General features: G+C 42.1%; 1 protein-coding gene across 3 annotated transcripts; it reads left to right on the top strand.

The window, feature by feature from the left end:
* The first annotated feature begins 551 nt into the window (after positions 1 to 551).
* On the top strand, positions 552 to 23,334 carry SEMA4D (semaphorin 4D). Of its 3 annotated transcripts, XM_027892771.1 has the most exons (16): positions 552 to 708; positions 2,958 to 3,103; positions 4,327 to 4,389; positions 6,726 to 6,824; positions 8,024 to 8,117; positions 9,050 to 9,163; positions 10,090 to 10,241; positions 11,771 to 11,946; positions 12,084 to 12,240; positions 13,117 to 13,339; positions 13,734 to 13,849; positions 17,676 to 17,848; positions 18,072 to 18,115; positions 19,026 to 19,343; positions 21,790 to 21,996; positions 23,039 to 23,334. In XM_027892771.1, exons 1-16 carry the CDS (start codon positions 615 to 617, stop codon positions 23,059 to 23,061), a joined length of 2,199 nt encoding a protein of 732 aa, XP_027748572.1. In that variant the 5' UTR covers positions 552 to 614; the 3' UTR covers positions 23,062 to 23,334. The 3 variants fall into 3 exon arrangements, with proteins under 3 accessions (XP_027748572.1, XP_027748486.1, XP_027748398.1); XM_027892685.1 differs by lacking the exon at positions 23,039 to 23,334 and having other exon boundaries at positions 21,790 to 22,055; XM_027892597.1 differs by lacking the exons at positions 21,790 to 21,996; positions 23,039 to 23,334 and having other exon boundaries at positions 19,026 to 19,931.
* Positions 23,335 to 23,616: the final 282 nt, after the last annotated feature.

Below are 23,616 nucleotides of genomic sequence, written 5' to 3'. Positions count from 1 at the left end.
AGGATTAATGCTGCACTTCTCATGCATCCTTTGCTCTCTGAACTTAAACTACAGTCAAATTTTGTGCATCAAACATAATTGAAGATTCAGAATATTTATACTTGGCATTCCAGATTGAAATGACTCCTTTCAATTGCTGCCTATTTGCCATTTAATGTCTTGTTTTCAAAAGTATTATTTTCATCAATTAATGTATTTTTTTAATCCAAATTAAGCTATGCAGACAGCTGTAGAAGTACTGCAAGATCAGGGCTATTTTTGGCAGTATTGGGTTTGCTTTTTCTTCTGCTTCTTACTCCCCTCCTCTCTCTGCAGCATCGCTCGTCTCTCCCTCGAAACAGAAGAATGCGCTCGGTCGCGCCTCTCAGCAGCTCTGCAGCCTGTGGAGAGTGTGGGCAGTTTCTGTATGCAGCATCCTGGAAAATGTGCATTCTCTTGAAGTGATCTGCCGGAAAGCACGTACTTGGACAGTTGTTCCAGCCTGCGCTGTTGCACTGCTCTCAGGGTCTGAGATGCCCGCTCTCTGATACTCCCCGGGATTCGCGTTTCGCCTGCCAAAGAGACTCCACCTGCCGCGCTTGTCTGGAGAACCCCGCAGAGCAAGGACGCTGAAAATGGCTCTGTGTGCTTTCTATGCCCTTTGGGGTTTGCTGCTAGAAGTGGCAATATCGTTTGGTCCAGTCCCCAGGATCACTTGGGAGCACAGAGGTAAGAACAGCAGATGAAGTCGTGTAATATGGGGACATTTCCACAACTTCAGGGTCTCTGTGGGATCTGAAACTCACTGAAGCCCTCTGTACCTTCAGCCTGTTTGCTGTGGGTTTGGTAAGGTGTTGCTGGCTTTGCTCTGTTTATGAAGTGCTTAGGACCAGAATATTCAAAAATTACTTGGGCACCGGGTTAACTGATTTCAGGTCCTTTGAGCATCTCTGAAAACAGAGCTTTTTAAAGGAGGAATTCCACATTTGACTTTCTCAGCAGAAGGGTCTTGCAGCTGAAGTTTGCTTCCAGAGAAAAACCCAATAGGTGTATTTTGTTTAAAACAAATTACCTTCACTCTGAGTCTGAACATGTTAGCGAAGTGCACCTCTCCAGCTAATAATCTTTTTTATGCTTTTTCAGGCTGAGATGTATTTTGACACCAAGCCAACCTGTGCACTAAGTAAATCACCAGGCAAAGGAAAAATAGGCCTTTGACCCTCTTCTGCCAGCATTATCTGGTGCTTAGATACAAAACAGTCTGTCACAGAACACCGATTTTCTTGTATAAAAGTTGCAGCAAATATTCATAACCTCCCAATACAGTTACAGGGGTCTGCAAATGTGGTGCCAGAAGTAATAGGAATCAGAGAATCATTTAGCCTTTGACTTAATAATTTAACCTGAGTCTAAAAAGAACTCTGAAATGAGGGCTGTAGAGTAGTTATTTGCTGCTGTTTGTGCATGTATATTTTTTTTCTCCATTTTCTCCCTGCTCCCCTCTCCCCCTCCATGTTTTAGATCCTCTTTAACTATTAGTTAGGAAGCAACAATTGTTCAGTAACTGAACAAAGCCAAACAAATACATTGGCCAAGCGAAGAAGCAACCTCAAAATAAGGGTATTAAATTCTGAACAGTCCTATTATAGGAAAAGATAGATGGAGATTAGGAATGTAGTAGGAATAAGCAGATTATGAAATGACTGTAGGAAGTGTTGGTGTAGCAATTGTTAGTTGCTGATGAAGCTTTTCAGAAAGGGTGGTCTGGACAAGTCTTGGAGTTACTTTGACTCTTTGATGCTCAGATTTTCCATAGCAGTTAAAATTTGGCAAGTTGCTCTAATGTACTGCAGACCCACATCCAAATTAGTGAAAATAAATGGAATTTATTTTCATTCCTGCTAATTCTCTGTGTCTGTCTGCTAAAGATTGTTGCATTAAATATTGGAAACATACTTTGAGTGGGAGAGGGAATTTTCAGTTCAGTGGAGTTGTAGGAACCAGTTCATACACTTAGGGAAAATCTTCTTGCCAGGTAAAAGATTTCAAAATTACATTATTGTGAATCTAGCTTAAAATTAATGTTTCGTGAGTACTCTAGTTGAAAATGTGCAATTTACTAATGTTAGAACTGAGCAATAATGGCATTGTTTTCAACTGTATCTTAAAAAAGCCGTGCCTGATTAATCTTGTGGTAGTCTCATTTTTCCATTATGGTTGTAGATGCAGAAAAAATCCCCATTCTTTTATATTAGTCAGTTTATGTCATCTTTCTCCAAGCTGTTCTGGTCCAGTCTGCAAGCTTCCTCATTCCACTGCCTTTTCTCTCATGTCTCACTCTGTTTCTCATCTTCCTCCTTTTCATCTTGAGTTTTCCCTCACGCTGTTTCCTTCTGTTGTGTGCGTTTCATCTCTGGTTTTCGTTTCACTGTCAGATTATTGACCATCTGTAAATGCTCTCTTTTTAACTTCTGTGCCTTCCTTCTGCTGTGGCAGTATGCTGAAGTGTCCTCTTAAGGTGCAGGATATTTTGTGAGATTTGTTCAGGGCAGTTGCAGGAGATGTGGTGACCAACCTGATTTTCCACAGTAGGTTGGTGGAAAGGAAAAGGTGAGGGAGGACTTGACAGTGGGTATGGAAAATGGAAGTTTAGAAAAAACAGGTAGGAAAAAAAAAATAAAGGAAGAAGTGAGTTACAGGGATCACCACGAGAGGAAATATTTAGGCATTTGACATTGAATGAGAAAGTGTGGACAAGTGGTTTTGATGTTTGTGGTGGGAGCTGCTGTTTCTGCTGAATCAAGCTTCTGAGGGGTCCCTTTTCTTTTTTTACATGGGTTTTCTGAACTAACCTTTGTTGTTTTCAAGTTATCCAACAGCTGTTAGACAACTTAGAAAAAATGACTCATAAGCTTGAACCTAAGTGATTGTGTTTCTTCATGTGGTGCTGTTTTTTTTTTTTTTTTCCATTTCAACAGAGGTCCAGCTAATACATTTTAATGAATCAAAAGTGTCAAACTATTCAACCTTGCTGTTAAGTGAAGACAAAAATGTTCTATATGTAGGAGCCAGGGAAGTGATCTTTGCCTTAAACGCAATGAATATTGCTGAGAAGCAGCACGAGGTATGAATTTTAATACATTATCCCCCATGTGAAAATCATACACCAAATTTGACTTAATTTCCTAATATCAGTAGCATTGCACTTCAGGTAGCAGGTTCCTTAAAGAGAAACCCACAGTGTGGGCTACTCCAGTGTTATTTCTGGAAGATGCTTTAGAGTCAAAGAGAGGATGGAAGGAGAAGTTGCGTATAAACAAGGAATTAGAGGTATCCTCGGGTATTTCTTTCTTGTGGGCAGAATGCTCTACTGGAGGGACTTCAGGTGTCATCTGTAATGGTGGTTCTTACCCCTGTCCTTATTATCAGGAGTGGGGCACATTTTGTTAATCAGAATCAGAAGGTAACCTAACCTGAAGGAGAAGCACAGATGGTGCTTGCTGAGGAGTGGCAGACTGCAGATGTGCTGCAAGTAATGGCCCTGTCCTTTGAGTACGGAGCTTCTGCTTTGTGTCTGGGTGTGTCTGCACAGCAAGAGGTGGTGCAGACAGGTCTGATCCGGCTTGCTCAGAGAAATACCTTGGATGTGCTGACGGTGGCTTCTCAAAGCAGATTAGCCAGGCAGAAGTCTGCTAACGTTGTATCGCTTCCAGTCCTTCCCAGGCTCCTGCTTCTCATCCCATCAAGCAGCAGCACAGGCTGACATGTAGAGGGTGCAGCGTGGAGTCCCACCCAGCATGCTCTGGAAGATGCTCATATGATCTTTAATCTGAAGAACATATTCATGGATGGTGGTGGGAAATGTCACCAGCACATAAAACTTGTTTAATGGGTACATGTAACTGTCAGAATTGTACTCAGGGTAGGGTAAATTGGTCCAATAAGTTTTCTTTGATTCCTCCCCACCCCGGTATGTTTTTTATTCAAGTAATAATGAAATTGAGAAGTATTTAAAATTGAAAAATACCCAAACCAGTTCCAGTTGCATCTCCCTAATGCATATGGTGGTGAAAATTTTATTAGCAATTTGAGGGGAGTCATTGTTATGAACCCAAAAGATATAATAGCAGTAGTTTTGTCCTGGTTAAGGCGCATGAATTCGAAACTTGTCACCTCCCTGGGAAAGAATGGCTTTGAACCTTTGAAAACTACTTGGAAAATAAATGACTTGCATTTGCTGCGGATAGTTTTAGGAATGCCTTTGTGTGTTATTGCAAGGTTTTCAGGTCTTGTATTGAATTAAAGTACTTTGAATGTGCCTTTTTGTTGCTTCTTTTTTTCACTTAGCTACACTGGAAGGCCACAGAAGATAAAAGGACTAAATGCGCAGTCAAGGGCAAATCAGAACAGGTACTTTTATTGAACTTTGACAAAGATGTTCCACACTGCACTTCAAGAGAAGTGATGTTAAAAAAAAAGGAAGTATCCAACTGCTTGAAATTAGATTTTGAAATAATCGCCTGAATGTTTTAAATTAACTTGAGCGTTAGAAACTGCAACATGCCTAGGTTGGTGGCTTTTTGGTTTTGGGTTGGTTTTGGGTGGGTTTTTTAGGGTTTTTTTTTTGTGTTAATAGTTCATTACTTTCTGCTGGTGACTACTATTTAAATGTCTGAAAATCTGAACACATCCTGATGTGTGCTTAGTTTTAATGGTTTTCCACTTAAAACGCTAAACCAGTGTTGCCTTCACTGAAGTAACTGATAGCAACTGCTGCGTTTTTTCATTGCAGTAATTCCTTCCCAGCAGTTGGTTTTACAGAGTGACTGATAACTGTGTTTGCTTTGCTTTAGGGCATAGAGTGTCTGTTATTAGGCCAGGGTATTTTTTTCCTGGATTCTGTGTCCCCTTGTGGCGCTCAGCGGGTGTGCACCTTCCTTGCCCAGACAGCTCCCCTGGCACCTGAGCAGCCTGACCTCCTGAGGCTTGGCAGTGCAGGCAGCTCAGCCCCTGGGATCCCTGGGTGTTTCTAGGAACCACTGGCTCCTGGTGACTGCCAGGGCGCGGTCTGGCTTGCTGATTTTGCCTGTCTGTGGAGGTGGTTTACTCGAGGTAATTGTGGATGTACCTTTCCCCTCCTGTAAAACCACTTCATTTAATGATACGCCAGAGCGAGGGTTTGCTGGGCAGGACAGTCAGTCAGGCTTTTAGCACAGGTTTGAAAGCAGAATCCTGCAAGTTCTGTGAATGCAAAAAGCAGTCCCGCTCTGCCGTTGCAGGGATGTGACCCTTAAACCTGCAGCCTCTTCATTTCTCACTCTTATAAAACCCCAAGTGCTGCATCCAGGGCTGACAGGCATTCTGCCTTCACGGGCTGTCAGTACATTGTCCAAACATGTGGTGTGGCAGATACTTAAGGGCTGTTTCCTCCTTGGCTGCCTCTTCAGGATGGGGTTAGAAAATGTAATTTGTGTTTTTCAGGTTCAGCTGGGGTTGCTAGTAATAATACTGACTAGCAGCCATGATGAATGTGAGATGTGAGCTTCTCTTATGTGCATATGTTTAGCCAGCTGTGTGTGAATGTCCACAAGTCCTCTGCAGAGATTACTGGTAGGGTATGCTAGACCCCATAAATAGGTTCCTTCTCAGAGCTCTAAATTTATTTTCTTTGTTTTCCCCTGTCGCCAGTTTAGCAACTCACACATATTGCTGGCCATGCTTTTTCCTCACTGTACTCCTAACCTTTTAGTAGTCACATTCATTGTAGCCACGATGTTTTGCATAGTGCAATAGTTTCAAAAGGGTCGAGGTTTTAAGGCACTATTACTGTTTCTTACACTCTCCCCCATCCATCACCACTATGCTGTGTAATGCCAGCAGAAGGCATTCATGCAGTTGTTCAAGGACCTCATCAGGCACAAAACTGGTTTTATTCTTTTCCCCTCCCTGCAGTTTCCTGCCATGCAGTCACAGGAATACCCAGTTTGTCTCATAAGAAGGGATAGAAGGCCAGTGCTTAAGCTTGTTTAAGGAGTTTATGGAACAGCAGTTCAGTGGTGGCGTCTGGCAGTATACCAGCAAGAATTAAGGGATGTTGTTGATACTGGCTTTTCCCCCCTCTCTAAGTGGGTGTTTGGAGTTGTTTTTCTTCATTGTTAATCTGAGTCTTTATGGTATCCTTTATTAAGGGTTTTGCTCAAACTCCTTGTTCTGCTTCAGAGCCAAAGAAATTAAGAAGATTTCTTGGATGATATCAAAGACTGGGGGAGGGGGGTGAGGGGGAGTGGTGGCAGGGCATGGAAGGACAACAATAAACGACAAAGCTTCATACCTAATTTAGGGGAATTACAGGTTTTGCTCCTTAGAAACAACCTTGACTGTCACTGTATTGTTTAGGTGTACAAGGGATGGTGAAATCTAAAACTTACTTCGTGTTTAAGTAGTTTTTCCCGTGGATTGGATGTGTGTTTGGAGCTTGTGCTTTTGTAAAACATCTTGAGATGGTCATGCTACCCTGATAGGATACCGAGGCAGCTGCACTCGACTGTCTGTAGGAAACCAAACGCTGCAGGATTGATTTAGAGCTCCTGGAGGTTGCAGGGAGATGGATGGGTAGCCCAGTGTCACCCACACGTCACCCAGGCATTACTGGGGTGCGTGGCAGCAGACAAGCTGATAGATTGTTTGTGTTGGAATGTGGAAGCCATGGTTTATCAGACGTGTTCTTTCCTCGTCCTCTCTTACAGACGGAGTGTCGTAACTACGTGCGTGTCTTGCAGCAGCTGAATGATACTTTTCTCTACGTGTGTGGAACTAATGCATTTCAGCCAACGTGTGATTACGTGGTAAGAGATCTACCTATGCTTTGACCCAGCAACAACTGTAACTTTAGAGCAGCTCAAGTGAAAGACAAGGTGATCTCCATTCCCAAAACTGTTATGTCTTCAGATCAGGTTTGGGAGCATTTATTGCACTGTCTCGCAATAGAATATGGAAATAAACTGTGCTGTTGCCTTTTTTCAGAGCACTTAATGAATTCCTGATTCGTCTTGCCTAACTTGCAGATTTACTTTTTCATAATCCTTTGTGTATTGTGCGTTAGCGTAAAACCAGTTTCTGAAACTGAAATCACGTTGTTTGCAACTTCCACCCCATTACCAAATCTTCCCGAAATTTCCCAGATTCCTGTCTCTGCTTGTCTCGTCTCTGCTTCTGGCTACGCTACAGATTCACGGTGCTGAATGCTTCAGACTGAGGTCTTGGCACAGAATTAAAACTCCCTTTTCTCGCTGCTGACTCTTGTATCGTTTTCCCTGCTGCGGCTCTTAGCAATTTGAAAATCGAGAAATCTTGTAGTTGTGCCTTTCTGTCTCCCCTGCTTGCAGAGTCTGCCAGCCATCACCTCTGGAGTATTGCCAGGAGACACTGTTCTTAGCTTCCAATGTCTCCAGTGCACAGTGTAGCTGATTACTTGCCCAGTGCTGTGGCTACAGTTCATCATCTTTCTGATCCTCATTCGCTTGGTTTTTAAGGGATTTATAAAGTAGCAGCCAAAAAACTCTGTTGCTTTTTAAAGCCTTAGTTGGATTATGCCCTATCTTACAAATTTACCATAATCTCGAAAATTGCTAAATCCACTTCAGAAAGCCTTCTTGATTTCTAAGACTCTTTTTTTTTTCAGGCTAATTCAATAATTGGCAGTTCTTTCCATATATCAGTTAACTTCCCTGCTGTTCCTTGGGTGTCTTTCCTGAGGTTTGTCTTGATTTAACTTTTCATCTTCTGCTCTTTTCTGTTCCTGGCTTCACAAATTACAGGATCACATTTCTTCTCTGTCTGTGGGACTTGATAAGATTTTCCAAAAACACATATGCCTTTTATAATTCTACACAAAATGTCTTTGATGCTGGAAGTTGATGATACAGCCCAATAGTTAGTGTTTAGTTTTGAGTTAGCTTTGAATGAGTTGAGTGGCTGAAAGAAGAAGGAGTGCTAAGAGTTGTTTTGTCGTTTTCAACTTGATTTTTTTTTTTTTTTTTTGCAGAACTTAACTTCATTTGAACTTGGAGGTAAAAATGAGGATGGTAAGGGTAGGTGTCCGTTTGATCCTGCTCAAAGCTACACATCTGTTATGGTTGGTAAGTTCAACCTTTGCATACCTCGTTCTTATGTATAAAAATGTTCTGTCTTTTCCACTCTCATGCTCCAGTTTGTCAAAATGGTAGCTTGCATCCATATTTTTTTTCTTTTCTATGTATCTGTAAAGATGTTAAAATACTTACTTAGTCAGCCTTTGCATGTTTTTTTAAAGGAGAACTTCAAACTCTTGGTTGTTTCGGAAGCAACCTGTAAAATACTAATTTTCAAACTGTATTTCCAGGTGTTCAACATATTTAGTCCAGGTAGTCTAAATGTACCTGGCTGCATTTGTAGTATCAATTAATGCAATTTCAGTAAATTTAATGAGTAGTGCTTCTTAGCTGTCCTGAAGACTTATCCATGAGACAGAATAGAGAAGGAAGATTCTGATTGCAGGTGGACTTACTACATAGAAGGACACCCCTGAACCTGGACCTGGGTAAACCAGAGCTGATGGATTTACCGTTGTGTCACAAGACCATGAGAGAAGCTCAGCACAGGATGACACAGGAAATGGGGAACACAACTCCCCGCACTGTGCCTGCATTTTTAGAAGTTGATTTTGTATCATGGTGGCAAAGAAAGAGAGAGAAAAATAATTCCAAACTTCTGATGCATTAAAGTAAATTTGCATGTTTTTACATGAACTGTGGGTTTACGTGTTAAGCGTTAAAGTAGCACAAAAACTACTCTTTTTTACTTTTGTCAGTTCTTGTGTTAAAGCAACAACAAACCAAACTGTGTAAAGTGTTAGGCTTCATCACAACCAGCAGAAATGTAAATATAAAATACGTGTCTAGGGCAATTTAGAGGAAGTCCTTGTTTATCTTTTCTTGTGGGAAGCTTAAGCTTACACAGACTCAGAAAATATTTATGTACCCTTTTTGGTGTCCACTCCATACGATCTAAAATATTTGGTTTTGTGTTAAAGACGAGGAGCTTTATTCTGGGACTTCTTACAATTTCTTGGGAAGTGAACCCATTATTTCACGGCACTCTCATCAGAGCCCTCTGAGAACAGAGTATGCAATACCTTGGCTTAATGGTAAGTGGGCATGACAACTGGCCCAGATAAATTTCTTTCTTCAACACCACACTGACAAGAGTTTTCCTGGGTGTAAAGAGCAATGGCCTAACTGAAAGAATGGATTTTGTTGTCCTGGCATGTGAGTGTGTGCCCTCGTGCATGCCATCAAGAGATGTAGCTTTGAAATTTTAGGGTTTTTATCTGCATTGACAATGAAAACAGCTTCAAGATATTACTCTGGACATTGATGGCTGCAGTTGAAATATTCTGTATTTACTTGTTGTTCTTTGCAGTAATGCAGCTTAGTTATGATACAGTAAAGGAAGGCAGTGTTTTTGGATTGGGATGGGTTTTCAGATTAAGCTGACCGTGGTTCCTGATGCTTTCAGTTCCTGAATTTCAGAATTCACTGAGCTTTGTGACCGTTCAGAGGTTTGAGGCTTTGTGCCAAAAAGGACCAAAATCACAACCAAAAATCATAACCAAAAAGTACAGGGTAGTGAGATTTGTGATACATGTTGTAAGGTCATTTTTAGTCTTTCAGCTAGTAGCTGAAGTAGAGGGGAGGCGGGCAAGGGAGGGCATGTCCTCCAGGCCCATTAGAAAACCATTAAAAAAGTTTGAGTATGGGCTGAAGAACATTGTGGTGCAATAATCATCTCATTACTGCAGAGATCTCTGAGGTATCTTAGGGCTTTCATTTAGGATTTGTGGGTTTTGGGAGTCTTTTGCTATTCCTGGTTGGTTTTTTTTTTGTTTGTTTGTTTTATTTTTAAGAAATACTATTCATGTTGTGAAAAACAAACTGTGTATGGAGGTCAGTGACTAGAGAGCAGATAAATGCAGTGGGGAATTTGGGTGAAAGGGAACTCCTAGAGGGTCTTTGAGGGAATCAGGTTAGTAGTCTCTTTTATAATGGAAAATTCTTCTCTTTGTGTCTGTAGAGCCCAATTTTGTTTTTGCTGATGTGATAAGAGCAGATCAAAACGGCACAGATGGAGAAGATGACAAGATATACTTCTTCTTCACCGAGGTGTCTGTGGAGTATGAGTGTATTGGAAAACTGATGATTCCAAGAATAGCTAGGGTCTGCAAGGTGGGAGAAAGTTCAATTTACTATTACTATGTCAACTAGAATTTTGTGTATGGGTGTTAAAAAGCATTTATTATTGTGAACTTACTGCCAGTTAATTGGAAGTGGTTGAATTTAGTGAATCTTAGTGAATCAGCAGTTCCAGTCAGTTCTTCAGAACTGGGAGAGCCTGATGGGTTGCTTTGTGAATAAGTACTTGATTTAATTTTGCACAGTAATGAAATTTCAATACATCTGGGGGTTCTCCTCTTCTCTGAGGGGAAAACAAACCAACCATGACAAAACCCAGCAACAGAGAAGGTGTCTCCCTAGGGTTTCTTTTTTTTTTAATTTTTTTTTTTTCTGACAAGTGACTTTCAAGCGTCTGTATGCAAACAGAACTGTATCTGTGTCCACAGCAAAATAGTTCTTGACTGTGGTACAGCAGATGAGGCTTCTGTGAAGCTCTTGGCAGCTGCCAGAGCCTGAAGGAAAATGGTCACCAGCAGCCTGATTGTGTCACACTTGCTGTGCTTAAACCTCAGTGTGTTGGGCTGATTTGAGTATTTTCTCAGGAGTGCTGGTTGAAAATCTTGCTGATTTAAGTTTTTTTTCCAGTATAAGATGTTGGTTTAGCAAAAACTTTTTCGGTGGAATGTATCAATTTCCTCAAGATTTCCCCCCCCCCCCCCCCAACAGGAAATTTATCTGCCTGTTGCATTTCTATGAGGTTGAAAGTTTTATTTTGACTTTGCTGTTTTATGTTTAAACATGGAAGTCAAAACATAAATAAAAAGTTAGTGCCCTTGGGGTTTCTGTTGAACAAGGAGCTGGAGGCAGGTTTATGTTGGGCTTTTCATGGCCCTTTACCCACTGACAGCTTGTGCATGCTTTAAAAGGGGACTAATATGGAATATGAGAACTTCATTATTACATTGTTATATATTTCAGACTGTTCTCCTCGAAATAGGAATCAGTGGCATGTTGCAAATCCATAAGCATTTATACTTAATTTTTCTAATAAATTTTGCGGATTTCCTTTAATACTTTGCATAACACCCTTGGATAATGAATGGGAATTATTAATACAGTTTCAATATGCCCTGCTTTTTGAAGTGGAGTATTACATCTACAGATTGATCATCAAATATTTTGGAACATTTCTTGTCAATATATCTTAACTTCTTTAAGTCTTGGTACTGCAAATCCCGAATAAAGGTGTTAACAGCTAGCAGGATGAAACCATTGCTGCATTTCTTCTAGTGAAATTATCAGTGTCAAGTTTGGTTCTTCATTAACTCGCGTATTCCATCTTGCCTATATATTGTGATAGAAACAACTCTGCATTATTTTTGTTGAATCAGTTTTCCTGTGGCTTTCTTACTGTTCTGTTTATGAATGTGTTAGCATTTATTGATGTTGTATAGATGAAATGTTAGAAAACAACAGAGCTTAGTAGTTTCATGCTATAACAGTGTTCTTAAATGCAAAAATGCTGCTAGTTCTCCTCACAAACACTTTTTTTTTTTTTTTTTTTTTTCTGATATCACAAGAGGGACCAAGGAGGATTAAGGATCTTGCAGAAAAAATGGACGTCCTTTCTCAAGGCCAGGCTGATTTGTACCATCCCTGACAAGAATTTAGTTTTCAATGTTATCAATGGTGTTTTTATTCTCAAGTCTCCAACTCTGAAGGAACCAGTGATATATGGAGTCTTCACCCCACAACTGTAAGTGTGGCATAGCCTTTTCCTGGATTAGTACCTTCAGTATCACTTACTACAAGAACTAATAACTGCTCCTGTGGGGTTTTTTTTTGGGGGGGAGGGTGTTGTTTCCTTTCTTATATCTCTTCCTGAACTTCTAGGAATAACGTGGGGTTGTCAGCAGTGTGTGCATACAGTCTGTCCACTGTGGAAGAGGTTTTCTCAAAGGGAAAATACATGCAGAGTGCTATCGTGGAACAGGCTCATACAAAGTGGGTCCAATACAATGGGGAAATTCCTAATCCTCGGCCTGGGGCGGTAAGTTTGTGTAATCTTGGATCTGATGGCTTTTGTTTAATGCTCAAAAGTAAAGAGACTAAAAAACATTAGGTTTTTGAATTATTTGTTTGCCCTACCTGGTTTACTTCTTGTTGCAAAGACTGTACAAAAACAGCGAAGTGGTGTGTCCTGAACTTTGTACCCGGGAAACAAAGTGTTTCTTTTTAATTTAGAATTATTTGCTGGGTTTGGATATTAATTATTTTATTAGTAATATTCTGGTGGTGAAACAGAACTCGGTGTACACCAGCAACATCGAATACTTATGAGCTCAAATGAACAAAAATATAGCAACTGTTGCATTGTCTCTGTCGGTTCAGCATGTTTATCCAAGGCAGTTCTTTGCTTTGCAAACTAAAATATTCATAGTGCTTGGTCTCCTTCAGGCTTTTCTTAACTTCCCTTATGTTCCTTACAGTCATCTTGTTGTTAATGCTCAATGAGGTGATGTCTAAAAGCAGTTAAAATGCATGAGAGTTACAGAAGGAGTATTTTCCTAGAAGGTATTCTGAGACCAAACAAAAATGTAGTCCAAGGCTCAGGGATTAGTACACCAGAGAAGCCAGAGTGTTAGGAGACCTGAGGACCTGCCCCTGTGGAATAAGTGCAGTGTAAAGGTGTGCTTACAGGCCAAAGTGATACAGAGAAGAAAATGCACACAGCTGCATCTTTTTTTTTTTTTTTCTTTTTTTTTTTTTTTTTTTTTTTTTTTTTTTTTTTTTTTTTTTTTTTTTTTTTTTTTTTTTTTTTTTTTTTTTTCTTTTTTTTTTTTTTTTTTTAACAAGTAAATGATATAATTTGATTGTCTGTTCCGTTTTGGTTTTATTTCCTCCCCACTCCCTGTCCTCTTGCTAGTGTATAAACAACGACGCCAGAGGATCAAGCTACATGAGCTCGCTGAATTTGCCAGACAAGACACTGCAGTTTGTTAGAGACCATCCTCTGATGGATGACTCAGTGACCCCCATGGGAGGCAGACCTCGGCTGGTGAAGCAAGACGTGAAGTACACACAGATTGTAGTGGACAGAGTCAGAGCACTCAATGGCACCACGTATGACGTGATGTTCATCGGTACTGGTGAGTTCTGCAAAGAATGGTACACTGATTCTTCAGCTCTCAAAGAGAAACTCTTGAAATTTCTGTATTTACAGCGCTTGTACAGCTGGTGTTTCCATGAAAAGGTGCCACGGTAAGTGGGCAGTCTTAACGTACCTTGAAGAGGCATTGCAGGAAAAGATACTGCAAAGCTGCTGAGTGCAGCAAAAACACACAGAAAACAACCCATAAGTGGTCACTTTGGGTACCAAAGTGCCCCTGCTGATGGCAAATTTAATAGTTGCCTTTGACACAGAGTTTATATGAAGTCTTCATCTGAACAGCAGGCAGGTTACTGACAGAGCAATTTTGCAGGTGTTTATCCTGCCTTTTTGTTTTAAGGATCTTACTTAAACATATTGCTCTGTTGTTTCAGATCGGGGAGCCGTGCACAAAGCCATCAGCTACGAAAATGGAATGCACATTATTGAAGAAACGCAGTTTTTTCCAAGTTTTGAACCGATCCAGACTCTCTTGCTTTCATCCAAAACAGTAAGTGCTGTGAGCGTCGCAGCATTCATCTCATGTTGTTCTTTCCCGGAACTTTTTAGTGCCACTGCATAACCCTGTGATGGGAGACCTCCCCAAAAGCTGCATATGTAACTCACAGCACTGCAGCCTGCTGCGTTTCAGCCTGTTTGTTAGGTGCCAAGCTTCTTGAACGTGTGTGGACATGGGGAAGGGGCGGGAGGGGAGGCATGATTTCACTTTGATTCCTTGTGCAGAAGCTGAAAGCCTTGCAAGGGTGTTTCAAAATCCTGGTTGGGAGCAATGTAAAACATCCCGACCTCTGGTGGCCACTGCAGGTCTGTGAGGAAAAATCCTGTGGGTAAAGGGAGCAGAGGAGTGGTGGTGGTGTGTGGTTCTGAGGAAACAGACCTAAGCAGAGAGCAACAGTGTTGTCTAGCACAGAGGACTGATAATTGTGTGACTGACTGGTTTCTGCTGTCTCAGATGTCTCAGGCTGCTGCGTGCTAGACGCGCCGTGAATGCAGTCACGTCGGTGCAGCTCTGGGTGAGGATCAGACAAGTCCTGTCTCAGAATCCAAACCCAGCAGCTGCCCTGCACCCGGTTGTCGGTTGCTTGGTTTAATCCTAGGGGTTTTGTGACAGTAGGAGGATAGTCACTGTGTGTAGTTTGTACACGAGGTGGGTTTCTGGCTGCAGTTACTCAGACCTGCAGATCCATGAATGCCTGTATCTATGCCCTGAGCAGTGAGTTGTAGCGTCAGGCCCCTCAAACAGCGAAGATTTCAGGGACTGGAATGCCTCTTTTGAAGTGTCTGGTAGTAATACCAGCATTCAGTAGCTACCTAGTGAAAGATGAATTCTCTCCAGCTTAGGGATTTAGGAATGCTGCCAACAGATCTTTGAAACAGCTTTTATTTTCCTGTGATATTTAATGGAACTTTGCATGTCAGCATGATCAGCTCAGTGGAACAGAGCTTTATGTCATAATTCCTACAAGCTCAGCTTGCACGCTTATTTGTCCTTTCATGCTTATAATAGGAAGAAGCCATGAGGACAGAGTATATTTTTGCTGGACAAGTGAAAATCAGGCTTAAAAAAATTCCTTGCTAATAGGTTTCAGTAAAGATGTTTGTATTATTTTTTGTATGACGCATAACACTGGGAGCTCACTACATACGTTTCTAGATATTTATTGTGTAGGTATTGTAAGTACATGAAGTATTTACTGGTTTATTCTGTTTTACCTACAAAGAAAGCTTCAAAATGTCTTGATTTGACAGGAGTTTTCAGAATTTGCCCTATGACAGAAGATAATGATAGGTAACTAATAAATATGCTGATGCCCATTCTTCTAGTTGTGGGTTTATTCATACACTGGCTTAATTATGATTCCTCCATTCCTGGGGTGTGCAGGGCAAGAGATGGGCATTGTAGCCTTGTACAGAAGACATGTGATGTAGCAGTTCCATCACATACTTGATAGCCCAGACTAGTGTAGAAATAATGGCACTGAATGTGTTCATTCTTAGTCCAGGTGTCCCCTGCTCAGTTCCTCAAGAATATCCTGAGTCATGGCACAGAGGCTGCACAGGCAGTGCACTGTCTTTTCACAGAGAAACTTCTCTCAGAGCTTAGAGTTGAAGCAAAACACTGCCTCCTGATAAAGCTGTGGACACATAGAACTACACCCCAAAACTGAAGCAGTGCATTCTCATAAAAGCAGAGATTCCTTTTCAGTGATGATGAGCGGGAGGTGGGGTCAGGTGCCGGCCGTGAAAGCTCTGTAGTCGTGGTACCACCCAAGCAGGGATTTACTGCTGCTCCCCAGCATGAAAGCTCGAGTTTCTGCCTCTGCAATCAGTGGCTACTGAAGTCCTTCACAGAGCTAGTATTTTGATACATGTCATGGCATCCCACAGTAGTGGATTAACCACAGAAGGGTAATAATTACCCTCGTGGTGGGATTTAGGACTCTCTGGAGTCAGAGTCCTTTCTGAACACATTCTTCAGTAGTTTGCAGGTCCTTCCCACATTGTTTAGCGTGCTGGGCAGAGTCAGGTGATCCTGCAGTAGATCTCCTGCTTGGAGGTGTGTCTGGATTTCTTTTTAAATGGCCTTCTCGCCTCACTGCATGTTCCCTGAGCTCTTCTTGGATGTATGAGCTGGGAAACATGTGAGACACTGCAGTGCATGCCCAGTGTTGCAGCATTATCTGGCAGAGCATGAGAGAGATTAAAGTGCTTCGTACATTGGGGGAGCCTTCGACAGAGTGGGAGGCTTTTCCTAGGAAGTGGTACATCTCCAGCACTGTGCACTTCCTTCCATGGGCAGTGGAGCGTGGTCCAGGTTAAAATTAAGGATGAAAGACTGCACTTAGATAGATGTTCAGCTGTCTTTCAGACTCCCATCTTCCAGCAGATTCTTCTTTGATCCTGTTCTGCCTTGTGTTTTCTAGTGTAGAGAGTGTCCTTGAAAGCTGTCTTCACACTTCATATGTGAGACCAATCCAGACTAATTTGTGCTTGGTCTGGTAGCTTCCTCGGGAGGCTTTCTCATGATCACTGCATTAAAGACACTGACCTGTTCTGAGTTCTTATGGCAGAACCTCCCTACATACTTAGCAAAAGAGCATCAGTGAGCCCCAGAACCTAAATTCATCCTAAAGAGAGTGTGTTAGTTGTTTTCTTGAAGCTTTTTCTCATGTGGAGACAAAACTTCTGCACTATGAACATGAGATTTTTGAGGAGTGTTTCTCTACAAGAAATCTTTCTTGGGTGTCTGCCCATCATTTTTAGTGACCGTGCTCGTTCTGCCGGGGTCAGGCAGTCCCACTGCAGACATGACCCCTGAGGACGTTTCTATGTGCCGAGATCTGTGTGGCTGCAGTACAGGAGGAGCAACTCTGTGCTTGGATCTGGCCCATCTGCTGAGACAGCTGCAGTAGGGTGCTGATAAATTCACTCGGTGTTCTGCTCAGGGTGAAGCCAGCCCACTGCCAAGATGGGGTTTGCCCTTTGGCTTTCTGTGCAGAGCCTCTCAAAAGGAGGTGGTTGGTCACTGGTGGTTTGGGGTTGCAGCACAGGTCCCTTTCTTCAGTCTTTGCCTGGTAATATGTGAAGTCAGTGTAGCTTTGGCCATCAGCTTCCCTGAGCTTTAAAGCAGATGAGTGAGATACGGCAGCTGCCTGCCTTTCATAGGAAGGGTGTTTGGGATGAGTCTTTTCCTGTTGTTCAGTGACACTTGTTTGGGATGCCAACAGCAATGGTTCAAGACACCTTCTCCTTGGTGTCTTGCCAGTGCTGTTTTCCTTTGGATACTGCCAGTGTTCCTCCTTGAAAAGCACTTGACTCTGGTGAAGCTGATGCAGAGGCCTGGCTGGTTGATGGAGCTGAAGGCAGTAGGGCTGCTTTGGGTTAACAGGAGCAGGTCCTGCACAGAGCCTGCTTAGGCTTGCATGTGCCTGCTCCAGGCTAGTCATCCTCACAGTCTTGCCTTGCCTCACAGAAGGATTGCTGGAGCATTCATATTTCTGAGAAAACTCTGTGATACAGCCGCGGTTAGACATGATTACTTTCTGTTGTCATGAACTGTATCTGTTTCAGGTTTTGTTGTCTTTTTTGCACTTTCAGCATTGCTGCAATACTTTCAACTTAATTTTCTAGAAATAAAAGCTAATCAAATGCTTATTCCCCTCGTGCACCAGTCGTTACAAACATGGCTGAATGTGTGCAACTCTCCAATGATACTTTGAGCATTTAATGAATTGAGCTTTTGGCTTTGAGGAAGTGATCAGCTGTGATTTCTTTGTGATTTTTATTTTTTATTTGCTTTGTTTGTTTCTCTTTAGGGCAGAAAATACCTCTTCGCTGGCTCAAATTCTGGAGTGGTTCAGTCTCCAGTGGCATTCTGTCACAAGTACACCACTTGTGTTGACTGTGTTTTAGCAAGGGATCCTTACTGTGCTTGGAAACCCCTTGAAGCTTCCTGCACTGATATTTTTAAGGAAGGTGGAACTGAAAGGTAATGGTAGCATTTGATGACCTTGCAGTTACAGTCAGTATCGAATCAGTCTTGTCCCTTACTGATAAGTGGAATTTTAAAAAACAAATGTTTTCAAATACAGACTTTTTTTTCTATGATCTGTGTCTGCTAGTGCTGTTGAGATGACTTACTTAGTACAAGGGGATGGGCAGGCTCTAGGAAACAGGATTTGAAGTTTTAATGGCTGGGCTTCCTTTTACAGGAACTGGATTCAGAACATAGGTGGAGATGCATCTTCTTGTTCTGGTGAGTTAGTCTTTGAAGAGCTCTCTCATATGTCTAGGTGGAGTAGTGAAAGAGTTGTGTTTAGTTCAGCTTTGCTTTTGTGATTATCTGAACATGCGTTTACATTCTTATAGGTATGAGATCCTGCTTTTGAATATTGGAGCATCTCTGTACGGCCTGCATGTTGTCTTAAAATGTCTGTGTTTGTGTGCATTTCAGTGTGCAGTGCACAACCCCCCGAAATGAACGGGGGCACCTCAGCAGTGACTTGTGAATGAAAGCAATACCAGAAGTACTTCTATTGCAGAGGCCTCTGTCTCTTTGATGCAGCATTTGACGTTCTACTGTGAGCCTTGACGAGTGCTTGGTTATTGCTGCTAGATCAGATTAATTAAGTCATTTGGGAGAAAAGCTGATTTTACAGTGAGAGGGGAGGGGGAGCTTGGAGCACAGCACAGAGCAGCTGAAGTACCTTCCACAGTGCTCTAAGACAAGTAACCAGTCACAGGTCCTTTCTTTATAGTGTGTGCTGCTGCCACGAGATCAAGGACATCTTAAAGAGGGAGTAGTGTTACAGGAGATTGGAGCTGCGGTAAACAAAGCTCTTAAGAGTTTGATTTACTCCCAAGTTCAGTATCTTGCCTGAATGACTCATCTCAGTTGTGGATCAGAAAGGTCTCCTCTTTGTCTAGAAGTGAAGGCTGTCTTAGAGTTTGAGGTGTCCTATCTCGTAGCCTGTCTGGATGTTTTGCGTGCAGCTGTAGCTTGGTATTCCACTGAGGTTCTTGCATGCTGTCATCTTGGTCTTGTGAGGTGAATGCCATAACCTTCACACTTCCATTAAGACTGTTAACGCAGTCCTGTGAAGCTGTACAGATTAGAGAAACTGGAATCATTGCTGATACTCTGCACATTTATTTTGATGTTCCAGATAAAGTAAGAGAGAATCCCCTACAGCATACATTCAAGCATGGGAGCACAGCAGAGCTCAAGTGTTCTCAAAAGTCCAATCTGGCACAGGTAGTTTGGAAGTTCAAAGATGATGTGCTGAGAGTGGAGAGTCCCAAGTACCGTCTGCTGGAGAAGGCGCTGCTCATCTTCAATTTGTCAGAAGGAGACAGTGGTGTTTACCAGTGTCTGTCGGAAGAAAAAGTGAAGAACAAGAAATTTTCTCAGGTGCTGGCTAAGCACGTCTTGGAACTGAAAAAAATACAGCACACCGTGGCGGGCCCCACCGCGCCGACAGAAGGTAATAGCGATGTGCTCAGAGCGCCAGCCGAGTCTACTGCTCACACCTCGACCCCTCACATGGTACCAGTCACGACAGCAAGGATAGTAACAAAGCCCATTGGCCCTGTCCTGACAAGTGTAGCCTCCAACACCGAGCTCTTCAACTCTATTCCCGACGCGGTCCCGGAGAAGACGATGTTCCTCAAGTCGAACGACAACTTCCTGCTGATGTTCCTCTTCCTCTTCTTTTTCATTCTGTTTCTGTGCCTGCTCTCCTACAACTGCTACAAGGGGTACTTGCCGGGGCAGTGCTTGAAGTTCCGCTCCGTCATGCTGCTCGGTAAGAAGAAAACCAAGTCGGATTTCTCCGACTGCGAGCAGAGCGTGAAGGAGACGCTGGTGGAGCAGGGCAGCGTCAGCCACCAGAGCGGGGAGCAGCCGAAGCCCGCGCACGACACCGGCTACGAGACGGAGCCCGACTGCGGGAACAGCCAGCTGCAGGCCGGGGACTCGCAGGCATCCCGGGAGGCCAAGGACAAACCCTTCGACGTCAAGTGTGAGCTCAAGTTCGCGGACTCGGACGTGGAAGGGGACTGAGCGAGGGACGCGCGCCGTGGTCCCTGTCGAAGCGCGGGCAGCCAGAGCGGGGTTCTCGTGCTTAAGCTGTACAGCAAGCCCGTTTTTTTTGTCCAGATCTCAGCAGATTAGAGAAGTGGTGTTCTTGTCTGGAGACCATGGCATCTTGTGTTGTACTGTCCTTTTTTTTTTTTTTTTTTTTTTTTTTTAAATGGCCAGTTTCAGATCACCACTTGTTTATTCCCAGTTTTTCCCCCCCCCCACACTGAGCGCTTTGCTCTAGTGAAGCTACTTGCTTGTTCTTTGGCCATGTTCTTCCATAGAGTAAAAGTAACTTTCTAATTCAGTTGGCTTTAAAAAGTACTTCAGTCTACACACATTTTTTAGTTGCCATTAAAAAAAAGACCTAGTTTCATTTTAATTCCAAATTGGAAATTGAGTTTAGTTTATCAGATTGGTAAATTATAGACTTTTGTCCAGATTGGGACATTTTTTTCTTTGCTTCTAGTGATTATTTTTAGTTTTATGCTTTGTGTTTTGTCACACTAGATCTCTTTAGTTGGTTAAAGTTAATTTTTTTAACTACTTTTTAAGTATCTTAGATTTTAAGGTACAATGGGGATAGCATTGCCTTGATTTGTGTAAGACTCAGGGATAATCTTGTTTAAAGGTTTTTTTCTTTGCTGCTTTCTAGAAATGTAGGTACAACAATATCAGTACAAAACATGGAGTAAGTGGGGAATGGGGAAGGAGGAAATAAATGCTTTTCTTTCTTTGTTTTTGTGTTTTTTTTTTTTCCTCCCCCCCACCAGCCAGAAAGCTGGACATAGTGATGTTTTATTTTCTATACAAAACTGGATTTTTTTTTTCTTTAGTTAATGAAACAGTACAGGCAAGCAACTGTCAGTTAGCAGTGACAAGGAAAGAGTTTTGTTGCGTTGTGGAAGCAAAAGAGGAATTAAGAAGAATTAATTCCAACAATTTCATCTGATGACTCTCTGAAGTGGACTGTAAGAACTCAGCCTGATGAGAAAACGTTGCCGATTTTATTTCTTCTTCTTTTCAGATTCAGAAATAACTCAGCTTCTTTTTGTGACAAATCTTTGCAGCATCACCCTTTCTGGATGATACCTTCCACTCTCCTATGCAACTGGAGACTGAAACTGGAGCTGCTTAAAACAATCAGTCCTTTGAACTGTTTATGTGAATCATGCCTGCTGACGTGAAAGTGTGCATTTGTTCTCAGCCTGGTTCACAGCAGCACTGTTTGTCTGTAAAAGCATTTTGTGTGCAGTAACAGTCCTGAAGAATTGTTCCTCTCACTGCATCTTTCTGTAAATATTGCTAGAAGTAGAATTTGTTTTACCAGTAAACAGCAGAATGCCTGGGCTGCTTTTCTATGTTGAACTTCCATGCGAACATATTTTAGACCATCTTAGTGTAAACAGTTTATATTTTATAAGATTCAGTTTGGTTTTATTTTTCTATTTTTAATTATGTACATATAACAGAATAAATATTAAAATAAATTGTATTATTTATGAAACGTTACACCATGACACTGCTTTCCATTTGGCAAGCCCCGATGTTCCTTGTGGTTTCCTTCAAGGGGAAAATAGAAAACTTTTTTGTGATTGATTTGAAACAGCCTCTCGATTTCAATTAAACAGGTTATAACCCAGGGTGGAGGGATTGGAAGGATGGGGGGGAAAAAAACATGGGTGAAGGAGGAAAGTGCTTTTCTCTAGGGGCCAAGGGACACTTCCTCGTACTACCTTTCTAAAATTCATTTGTCTTTTTGCATTATTTCTTCGTTGTGTGATGTATTTCTTACAACTTTTTTCCTCAGTACCCTTTTACTTTCTTTTCTGTCCTCTTCTGTCACGCAGCCTCATCTCCTATACCTTTCCCTCCTACTGGTACCTCCTTTTTGTCCTGTGTGGGACGTGGTTCACCTCCTCCACCCACCAGTACCCAGCCTGATGTTTGGTCTAGCCCAGACCCCATAAAGGTCATGTTGTTGCCACCTTTCCTAAGTGACCAGACACAGCATGTCAGTGTCCGGGGACCCTTCCACCTCTTCTGCCAAGCCACAGGTAAGCTGGAGCACCCCTGTACGAGCCAGCCCTGTCTGCATTAAAGGCTTAGCCATGTCACCATGTACTGTGTACATTTTACTTCCCTGATGCTGGAGAGGGGGGGCAGAGGGGGAGGGAAAAGAGGGAAATTTCAGAGTGCCAACGTTGCTGCTGCCGAGGGTCAGTCACTGCGGGTGCTGTACCGTGCTGGGGGGGCTCTGATGTGGCAGCTTCAGTGTGGAAATTGTCAATTGATTGGTGTTTTTTTTTTAATTAGGCTCAGTGGATCAGGATTGCAGAAGGATGTTTAGCAGGTAGATGTTTTCATTGTCAGCGTGTAGGCAATTTAAAAAAGATACACTTGAGTTGGGTTTGAATTTGGCGTATTTTATGGGCCAGGTCGGTGATTCCTTTCTCACCTTGTTTTAAATGGTGAAGGATTTGGAGTAACAACAAATTCCATTTTATGGTGGATGTATTATCTGAGGGGAGGAGAAGGAAAAAGCTGTTTTTTCCATAGAAATTCAACCCTTATCTTCCAGCTTTTGTTTGGATTGTTACAAATTACAGTTTACTGGTTTAAGCTAAATGTGATTTAATGGATCTAAACAGGTCTTTGGATGTAACCTTGTTCCTTAAAATTAGAGATTATATAGATTAAGGGATTTTTAAAAGTAGCATTGTTTCATATTGGTCTCAGTGTGATTATTGTCTGGAGTAGATCAAAATGCATAAATTAGTGTAGATCTTAACAAAGGCATTATTTTTATTTCCATGGCTAAAAAGAACAACAGTGGGATGAAGGTTCTTTCATAGAATGGAATAATTTAGATTGAAAAAGACCTTTCAGCAATAATTTGTTCACTTTTTCTCTAGACAATTCAGAAACCTCACTGTGCAACATGAAAAAAAGTTGTAATAGCATAAATAGCACAAAAGATTTAAACAGACCTGGGATTTATTTTAAAATTACTCTTTCTTTCATCCAGCAGTGCCTGTGTTTTAACATGATGCTCATGCTGCTTTTGAAAATTGTCGTTAATTGTATTTGCCTTGGCAGTGAAGGAAGGAGCAGTGTCCTGAAGTCAGCCCTGTGGGATCCACTCCTCAGGAGGTGTAGGGGGTGCATATTGGAAGAAAGTGTCACAACCACCTGACATCCAAGAGATGGCAGAGGTGGCACAGGCAGGGCCAAGATGCCCCAGCTGTGGAAGCGCTTCTGGTTCATCTCAGGAAGCAGTGAAAGACCCAGCTTTGTGTTACAGATGGGGGATTTGCTCCCCTTGGGAAACGAGGCAATTGGCTGATACATCCACACCCTTTTCATCCCCAGAATGACAACTGTAGTCTGTTGATATAACAAAAAAAACCAAAAAACCACCCAACAAACAAAAACTCCTCCCACACACACCCCAAACCAACAAATGCAAACCATCATACTGAACTGATGCAGATATTTTGCATCTCTCTGCATGTGAGGATGGATGTGATGAATGATGCATTTATCCTGAGTGGGGGGTGGCTAAGCAAGTGCTCTTGCTGGGAAGGTCTCTGCTTGGATTTATTCACGTTTCTTCAGTGTCTGTTGATACTTCTTTATATGAACATATCTGTAATGGAACTCTTATTTCCCTCAGC

Source organism: Empidonax traillii, unplaced genomic scaffold (genome assembly GCF_003031625.1).
Source record: "Empidonax traillii isolate 1590-97213 ecotype Southwest subspecies unplaced genomic scaffold, ASM303162v1 scaffold2:size4533513, whole genome shotgun sequence".
Classification (NCBI taxonomy): domain Eukaryota; kingdom Metazoa; phylum Chordata; class Aves; order Passeriformes; family Tyrannidae; genus Empidonax; species Empidonax traillii.
This window is presented reverse-complemented; position numbering and strand designations above follow the sequence as displayed.